Source organism: Muscardinus avellanarius, assembly GCF_963383645.1.
Source record: "Muscardinus avellanarius genome assembly, chromosome: 2".
Lineage (NCBI taxonomy): Eukaryota > Metazoa > Chordata > Mammalia > Rodentia > Gliridae > Muscardinus > Muscardinus avellanarius.
Genome location: NC_137787.1, coordinates 53,851,776 through 53,861,682, shown reverse-complemented (window position 1 = coordinate 53,861,682; position 9,907 = coordinate 53,851,776). Strand labels below are relative to the sequence as shown.

Sequence of the window (9,907 nt, the reverse complement as noted above, 5' to 3'; positions counted from 1 at the left end):
CTCCACTACTTAGTGAGGCTCACAGCAACTTAGACCCTGTTTCCAAATAAAATATAAAATAGGTCTGGGAGTATAACCTGGAGGTAGAAAAGCCCCTGGATTCCACCCCCACTAACAAAAAAGATGTTACAAAAGAATAACAAGTAAGTTAGGTAGAAAAGGAAATATAGCTGATTTACCCCCCTTGTGTGTAGTGCTGATCAGAGACTTCTCTTTGCTGTGTGTGTGTGTGTGTGTGTGTGTGTGTGTGCGCGCGTGTGTGTGTGTGTGAGAGAGAGAGAGAGAGAGAGAGAGAGAGAGAGAGAGAGACTGAGACTGTAAATGTTAATGTTCTAGCTACCCTCCTCACTACCTTTTATCTGCTTTCCTGAGTGGCTACCTGAATATGGAATAAGTGAAAAGGAGTTCCAAAGAATAGATCGAGCATTCGCCATTTATTGCTGACTATGTTATTATTTGGTAAATACGTTATTGCTGCTTAATTTAAATGTATTTTAATTGTCTGGGTTTTTTTCTTTAGGTTAACATTTTGGAGCCAATTTTGTGATGTTTGATACACCCTTGAAGTAATGCAAAGAGAAGTTTTTAAATTTCCATATTATATCAACTGGACCCAGCAGTATATCTTGATGTTCACTTAAGTCAGAACTTGTATAAAAAAAGAGAATGGGAGTCTGGTTAAATAAAAATGACTATTTCAGAGACTTAAAAAGGACCAGTCTCTGTTTTCTGATAGTGTTTATGGCTGTTTTAGTAAGCACAGATCAGGATTTTTACAGTTTACTTGGAGTATCCAAAACTGCAAGCAGTAGAGAAATACGACAAGCTTTTAAGAAATTAGCACTGAAGTTACATCCTGATAAAAACCCGGTAGGTACAATTTTAGTTTTGAAAATATCTATTATATTTTAGTACTTTTTTTTTTTTTTTTCACCGTAATAGGGATGGAACCCAGGGGCATTCTACCTCTGAGCTATGCCCTCTGCCCTATTGTTTATTCTTTATTTTGAAACAGGGTCTCACTGAGTTGCAAAGGGCCTTACTAGGTAGCAGCTGAGGCTGTCTGCCAGCTATGATCATCTGTCCTAGCCTTTCAAATGCTGGGATTACAGGCATGCACCACCATGCCTGGCTATTTTAGTATATTTTAATATGTGTGTTATACAAATGTTCAGAATGATTAAGAACAATAATGTCAAAATTATAACTTAGCTGCTATGCTCAAAACAGAAGCAAAATTTCCTACTCAGGATAGTCTGAAGCAATGTTTATAACCAAATATGTAATTCCTTTTTAATTTGTAAACCAGTTTTCAATAGTGTATTAAGGACAATCTCAAAACCATCTTGTCAGTGATGTAGTTGAAGTATTTTTTATAGTAAAGTAGATCCTCAGGTCTCAGCCTCCCGAATGCTGGAATTACAAGCATGCACACCACGCCTGGCTATATTTTTTTGAAGATGATTAGAAAATATTTCTTTATTTTGCCCATGATAACTCATCACACTAGTTACCACTCCTTATATATAATATCACAGACATGTCTGGATTAACTAAATATATAGGCTCTGAAAGGACTTACATTATTGTGTATCTGAAATAACTCTTCTAATATTTTTAACAGAACAACCCAAACGCACATGGTGATTTTTTAAAAATAAATAGAGCATATGAAGTACTCAAAGATGAAGACCTACGGAAAAAGTATGACAAATATGGAGAAAAGGGACTTGAAGATAATCAAGGAGGACAATATGAAAGCTGGAACTATTACCGTTATGATTTTGGTAAGACAATATGATATTGCAATTTTTTTACTCTCAGAAATGTTAATTTTGTTTCACTACTTAGCTTAATATGTATAATCGTGGTTAATTCTTTTTAATTTACCATGGGAATGAAACTCAAAACGAAAGTCAGTGTACAGAGATTACCTATACAAATATGAGAATGTATTGATCAAAGAATCTTAATACTTTTTAAATAAGCATTCTTATTTAATAAAAATGCATATGTTTACACTAAAAGTTAAATAGTAAAGACTTAAAATCCTAGAGTATTATATTTCAACAAAGGCTAAACTTTCTTTAGTGGTAACTACTCCAATAGAAATGCCATCTTTCTCTGGTGGAACCCTTACTGAAAAAGTCTAAGATTTTGAAAAGAATAAGAAATAAGAAAAGGAAGAAACAAGTTAAAGGAACTAAGGAAGAAGGAAAGTAAACACAGGCATATCACGGCAAGAGGATGTATTCAGATAACCAGTATTTCTTGTAGTCATTAATTAGCCTCAAATGTAATTTTAATAACTAAAATAGCCTTTATATCAGACTGACTAAAATGTTTTAAATTTATTTCTGAAGAGTTGGTTTCCCAGGACTGATTTTCTTTTCAAAATATATTTTCTTAGCCAGGCGTGGTGGCGCACGCATGTAATCCCGGCACTTGGGAGGCGGAGACAGGAGGATCACACCGGTTCGAAGCCAGCCTCACTGGCTTAAGAGACCCTGTTCCCAAATAAAAATATAAAATAGGTCTGGGAGTGTAGCCCGGAGGTAGAAGGATTTCCAGGAACCCCAGTACCACCAAAAAAAAAAAATATATATATATATATATTTCTTTTTCTGTATGAATATGTGGTACTGGGTTTAAACCGAAGGGTATTCTACTTTTGAGCTACACTGCTAGCCCTATTTAAAAGAAAAGAGAAAAAGTTAGCCAGGCATGTGGCACATATGAGACAGAAGGATCGCAGAATTGAGGAACCTCAATAAGTAGTGAGATTTTTTTTTTTTTTTGCAGTACTGGAGATTGAACCCAGGAACATTCTACCTTCAAGCTACACCGTTGGCCCTATTTTTATTTTTATTTTAAATCGGTCTCACTAAGTTGAGGAGGGGCCTCACTAAGTAGTTGAGGCTGGCTGAGAACCTGCAATCCTCCTGTCTCAGCCTCCCAAGTACTGGGATTACAAGTGTGTGCCACCATACCAGGCTTAGTAGTGATAGTCTCATCAACCTAGCAAAACCCTTTTTCAAAATAAAAATAAAATAGATGTGGGGTTGTAGCTCAGAGGTAGAATGCCTCTGGGTTCAATCCCCAGTCCCACAAAAAATAAAACAAGTTCTTGTTAAATTACTGTGTGCTAGTCTCAGCCCTGTGATGCTTTCTCAGCCCCCCTAAGCTTTCTGATCCTCCTAGGGTTGTAACTGTGCAACTACCATGCCTAGCCCAAGATGGCATTTTCAGTTATATTTTAGTATACTTGAAAGCTTGATAACCTATGTCAGATGCTGGCAAACTATATTTCACCAGCCAAATCTGGCTTACCATCTGTTTATTTACATAAAGTTTTATTGGAAGTTATGTTTGTGTATATATTATATTGACTGGCACTTCTTGGAAGGCAGAGGTTTTGTGACAAAAATCATGTCCCACAAAGCCCAATTTACTGATCGCCTCCAAGGAAAATCTGCTGACCCCTGGTGTAAATCTATTGTTAATATTATTTGGATAATTTACATAGTAACGAGAGATTTTTTCATTGATTTTAATTGTGGTTAATAAAATTTACACTTACTACTAAATGTCTGTACTTTGTAAATGTCAGAATTGTAATGTTTTTACCAGTGGGAAATATTTTAAAGTGATACCACTTTTTAAATCTGAAAATTAAATATGTTCTATAATCTAACAGTGATGTAGTAGTTTCAATTTTCTGATTATCGATACTGAACTACAGCCTATTAAAATGTCACTGCTAGGGAAAGCTGGGCGAAAGTAATGAGAGTCTGTACTCTTTGCAGCTTCTATGAGTCTAAAATTATTTCCTCTTGTTTTTTTTTTGAGTGTTACTGGGGATTGAACTCATGGGCATTCTGCCTCTGAGCTGCACCCCTAGCCTTACTTTATTTTTATTTTGAAACAGGATCTCACTAAGTTGGTAAGGCTGGCCTTATCCTGCAGTCCTACTGTACAGGGATCACAGACATGTGCCACCATGCCCAGATGAGTCTATAATTATTTTCCAGATACTTAGGAAGCTGAGGCAGGAGGATCACAAGTTTGAGGCCAGACTGCACAATTTAATGGACCATGTCTCAAAATTAAATTTTTAGAAGGCTGGGGATGTAGCTCAGTGCTTGCCTAGCATATGCAAGGACCTTGCTACACTCACCAGTACTGAAAAGAAAAAAGTTAGAAAATAGAAATTTTCTGTAAAGATGAAATTGTGTGAATATTAAAAAATATTCACACACACACACTTATGCCATATCAAAAAAATAATGTCATTAGATCACTTTTAAAGTGTCACCAATTGTACTATTTACTGTTGGTTTTTCTCTTTGTTACATATTCAAGTTTGAGATTTAGTAGAATTGATTTTTTTGAGGATTAAAGTAAAAGCAAATAATCTATTTTTATGCAGTAATTTATGGAGAAGTGTTTTTAATTTTAATATTTTATGTACTTTTAAAATAGGTATTTATGATGATGATCCTGAAATCATAACATTGGAAAGAAGAGAGTTTGGTAAGTTTGTGGGAATATGATTTTCTAAAACTAGTACTAGTCTAATCTCAAATAAAATTCTTAGGTCCAGTTGTGTTCAGAAGTTAAAAAAATATTTTGGATTTGAGAAAAGTAATATGGCACATACTGTATATTAACAATGTTAATGCAGATCATTTATATTTAGTCCAGTTTTGCAATTGTTAGTAGTAGAAAAATTAGTCCAAATTATATGGCTCACTTTTACCAGGAAACTCCAAAATGTCCAACTTTAGTACAGAAGGACTACATTAAACTTTTTTTTTTTTTTTGGTGGTACTGGGGGTGGAACCCAGAGGCCTTCTACCTCTGGGCTATACTGTATATTTTTATTTGGAAACAGGGTCTCACTAAGTTGCTGAGAGCCTCACTAAGTAGCTGAGGCTGACTTCGAACCTGTGCAATCTTCCTGTCTCAGCCTCCCAAGCACGGGGATTACAAGCGTGTGCCACCACGCCCAGCTTACATTAAACTTTTAAATCTCTGGTTTCAAAGCTCTTAAAATATTCTCATCCTTTCCATTAAACATGTGCATATTATCATATATGTGTGTGTAGCATAGTACAGTAATATTTCAGTCACTATAATCAGTTCTAGATAGTATTTGCAAAAGCAGAGAATATCTCACATGTATACCAGTCATTCTGAATAGTACTACATAATACAGGCGTCTTTTTGAAGATAGGGCAAGAAAGAGGAACTCGGTACTTCTACCTTATATTTTCCTAGGCTAACAGAAACTATTAGTTGTACTTGTATAGAGAATAAATATTAGGTATAGTTTTATAATTTATAGGTCAAAAATGTCATTTTGAAATATACTCATTTTGAGTCATTATGCAGAAACATTTCATTTTGTAATGACAATCTAGTATTAAAAATACTTTTTGCCAGGTATGGTGGCACACACCCTGATACAAAGGGGATCACGAGTTTTAGCCCAGCCTGGACAACATGGAGAGAATCTTTGAAAAAATATTAATACTTTTATCCCTATTTTACTGTTAGTGAAACCTAGACAAATATGGTAGAAGTTGTTCTATAAAAACAAAGTACTAAAATTAGACATCTTTATAATAAACAAGGTTTTTGTGTTAAATGCCATTTAGATTTTTTTTACCTCACATTTTTATTTTAGGATTTAGAACCATAGTACATACTCTTTTTTATGTAAATAACAGTTCATTTTATGTTTATAAGTAATAAAATAATCCCTCTTTATTAACATTTACATTCTGGAGAGGGAAAGGGAAAGTATGGGGCAGAAAATAGACCAAATAAAGCCATGTGCACATATGAATCTCACTATCACATACAATTACAGTACACCAATAAAAAATTAAAAGGAAAGGAGGGGAAAAAATTTGTATCTAGCTGGGCGTGGTGGTACGTGCCTGGAATCCCAGTACTTGGGAGGCTGAGACAAGAATGGCTGGAGGAATAGCTTGGAGGTAGAATGCCCCAGGTCAATCTCTAGAACCACCAGAAAAGAAAAAAGAAATTACATCCTATAAAGACTTTTACCTAGATTTGCACCAGATTATGATCTAAGCCATAGTTTATTTTGACCAGCTAGATAGAGTGGTCTGTTTGTCAGACTTTCCAAGCATTGCCAAACAACAATTGATAAAATCCTAAATTACACACCTTGCCTGTAATGTAAAGATGAAATCTTTGTCTACAGATTTGACTTGTGCTTGAAATGTAGGTGAACATTGAGTGCTGTACATATTTCTAGTTAATCTGAATTTATTCCATGTATTTAGTATGGTATTAATATTTTAATTTCCTATTATAACTTGTAAAAGGATTGTTTTGAAATTTCTGATAACTGATTTCAATATAAAATTATATGAAAAACCTTAGCCAAAAATAAAGTGCCTTTAACTTAACTTTTTCATGTATCAGAGCACATCCTGTGATGTGAAAATTTTAAAATGCATGAAGTTTCTTTTCTTATGTCATTTTATGGATCATAATATATAATATAGTTTGAATTAGACAATATGTAGTGTTTTAAACTGTTATTTTATCAAATGTGTATTAATGTTTTGAAATGGTAAAACCCTTGATTCTTTTTTTTTTTTTTTTTTTTTTTTTTTTTTTTTGTAGTACTGGGGATGAAACCCAGGCGCATTCTACCTTCGAGATACACCCCCAGCCCTATATTTTTATTCTTGATTTTGAAACAGGGTCTCACTGAGTTGCAAAGGGACTCACTAAGTAGCTGAGGCTCTCTGCAACCATGATTGTCCTATATCAGCCTCCCAAATACAGTTAGAAGTGTGTGCCACCACACCCGGCTCCTTGATCTTACACTTTTCAAGCAACAGGATTTTCTAAAATAAGTGTCTTTTTAGTGCAAAGATTAAATTTAATCCCTCATTTCTTGCTGTGTATGTTGTATAAGTCTTTTAATGGATTCTTTGAGAATTTGGAGTAATTGTCAGAATTAATTGACCACATATATAACCTATACTGGAGATCATAGATGCCCAAAGTTAGTGTTTCCACCCTAGTGGGTAGGGGTGCTGGACCAATTGGGTGGCAGTAGTAGCCTCCGGTACAGCTGGGTAGTACTGATTAAAATAAGGGGGCAGTGGGAACACCTGGGGACACTGAGTAATTTCCTTTCTGAAACGGGGGCGATTAGACAATTAAGTTTGGGAATCTGTGTGGTGTACATAGTAGAAGAGCCTCATTCTCAGGCACTATTACTGTTTCTCTTTGCACACAAAGGCTTATGTGAGATTTGGCTGTTAGGTCATTGTGCTTCCCTTTTTATAGCTTCATGGCCATGTTTATCTTACATTTCAAAGCTGTCTTTTTATTCAAATATGAGCACAGAGTTTTTATAAAGTTATTGGTTTGGCATTGGAAATAAAATATTTTTATAGAAAAAAAAATCACAAAAAACGATTTAAGGGCTCTCTGAAAGATGTGACTATATATTTTTTTTCCATTTTGATCCCAACAAAATGTTTTTTAACCCAAATATACATTAATCTTTAGTGAATAACTCTGTTTTATGTACTCGTAGATGCTGCTGTTAATTCTGGAGAACTGTGGTTTGTAAACTTTTACTCCCCAGGATGTTCACACTGCCATGAATTAGCTCCCACTGTATGTACTTTTTACCTTCTAATTATTAAAATTTTATTTCTAATTGATACTATTTTTATATCTTTTTAATATACTGAGTTTTTTCCATAAATAGTAATTTTGACTATCAGAAATAATTGTAAAATACTTTCACATATGGGTAGTTTTATTTGATAAAAATTATCTTCTAAGACTGTATAACTTGAAGTGTTCTCAAAGGAAGAAAAATTATCTTACTAGGTAAATACTTATGCTTTCTTTTTCTCTTGTAGTGGAGAGAATTTGCTAAGGAAGTGGATGGATTGCTTCGAATTGGAGCCGTCAACTGTGGTGATGACAGAATGCTTTGCCGAATGAAAGGCGTCAACAGCTACCCCAGCCTCTTTATTTTTAGGTCTGGAATGGTAAGGGCTAGTCAGCATTTTTCAAACTTGTGGAGCTTTATAATGGGAAATTCTAGAGAAAACACAATATAGGTGCCATCTTAGTAGTAATAATAAACATTTTGAATTATTTTATGAATACTTTTAGATGCCATTACTTTGACTTTGCTGTATTTCAAACTTAAATTTTTCCAATTTCATTTTCTGTCCCAAAGAACACCATTCATTATACATATGTGCTTTGTAGTTTACAAAGTATTTTGTAGATATCATCTCATTGCACATAAGCTCTAATAGCCTTTTTCCTTCATTTACAATGATGAAACTGAAACTATTTCATAAATGTTTTAATAATATATTTTCTATAGACTTAGCAAGATTCTTAGAGTCATGGAAATATATTGTACTGTTGAAAGATAGAACTTACTGTATTGTTCAAAGTAATGTAAAATCAAGGTATGTGGCATTATTTTTAGTGAATTTTAAAAATGAAAAGTAACAGATGTTTCTCCTTTTATAAAATTAAATAGGCTGCAGTGAAATACCACGGAGACAGATCAAAGGAAAGCTTAGTGAACTTTGCCATGCAGCATGTAAAAAGTACAGTGACGGAATTAACAACAGGTAATTTTTTTAAATTAAAAAAAATTTTTTTTTTTTTTTGCAGTACTAGGGATGGAACTCAGGAGCATTCTGCCTCTCAGCTACACCCCTAACCCTATTTTTAATTATTTATTTTGAAACAGGGTCTCACTAAGTTGTGAAGGGCCTCACTAAGTAGCTAAGACTGTCCTTGAACCACAATCATCCTGTCTCAGCCTCTCAAATATTGGGATTACAAGTGTGCGCCACTGTACCCAGCTGGTAATTTTATCTTATTAATTTGCTTGATTTTCAAGGAAAAAAATTGAAATTGGTGTTTTGAGTTTTTTAAGGTCAGTTTTAACATTTTGATCATAATGTTGAAATTTTGAGGTATCTTTTTCATGCTTCTTAGAATGGAATTGTCATTGTTCTGATGTCTGGAATAGTAAATATTTAAACGACTAGTTATATTTGTAAAGAAACTAAAATGTGATGAATATGAGACAGGACTAGGTAAAAAGACATCTTTCAAAATGTAGCTAAATGTTTAGTAATGCAGCCATTTAATTGCTTTCATAAATATGAACAATAAATTCATGGCTATTTTAATTTTCAAGTTAAAAAATACTTGTATTCTTAGGCTTTTAATTCAAGTGACTTTAGGCTGATTATTTACCCTGAATTGTCCTTAAAGTGATAGCATATTCATAGTTAACAATGTTTATTGATTTAATACCAGTTATGTATTGTAGAAACTATTATAATAGAGATAAGGTTAGAGAAGTATAAACAATATGAGACAACCTAGTTGAATAGGAAGCCTTTAGAGAGTACTGTTTCTTTAGAAATTGGCAATACTTAATCTGACAAAAAAGTAGCACTAGGATAGAGTAGAAAACAGTTGAGATAGACCAGGCAAACTCAGTACAGACAAAACTCAGATTACAAGGGTGTTATTTACCACTGAGTTTTCTTCTTAAAGAAATAATGAATTTAGATTTTATAGGATTAAAACCTGGAGAGAGAGTAAAGGATTTAGACATGCTAAGTAGAATTTTTAGAGAGATAACTGGTAATACTCAGTAGTGGATTCGAAGAAGGTGGGTTTAGAAAGAAAAAAGCATTTGGAAGACTTTCCAGTATTGACTAGTAGGTGATCCTAACTTTGTTTTCTTTTAAGGAAATTTTGTTAACTCCATACAGACTGCTTTTGCTGCTGGTATTGGCTGGCTGATCACTTTTTGCTCCAAAGCAGGAGGTAATTTTATTATTTTCTTAAAGTGAGA

The 9,907-nt window shown here is 33.8% G+C and overlaps 1 protein-coding gene across 1 annotated transcript in view; it reads left to right on the top strand.

Annotated features, from left to right (window-relative positions):
- Window positions 1-666: 666 nt before the first annotated feature.
- The window catches only part of DNAJC10 (DnaJ heat shock protein family (Hsp40) member C10), a gene marked incomplete at both ends in the record, with an annotated part of 130,674 nt that continues 121,433 nt past the window's right edge, over window positions 667-9,907 (top strand). Inside the window, 7 exons of the mRNA XM_080689372.1 lie at window positions 667-870; window positions 1,625-1,787; window positions 4,483-4,533; window positions 7,592-7,674; window positions 7,926-8,057; window positions 8,567-8,660; window positions 9,802-9,879. Coding sequence (XP_080545498.1) covers window positions 667-870; window positions 1,625-1,787; window positions 4,483-4,533; window positions 7,592-7,674; window positions 7,926-8,057; window positions 8,567-8,660; window positions 9,802-9,879 — 805 coding nt within the window. The remainder of the gene's footprint in view (window positions 871-1,624; window positions 1,788-4,482; window positions 4,534-7,591; window positions 7,675-7,925; window positions 8,058-8,566; window positions 8,661-9,801; window positions 9,880-9,907) is intronic.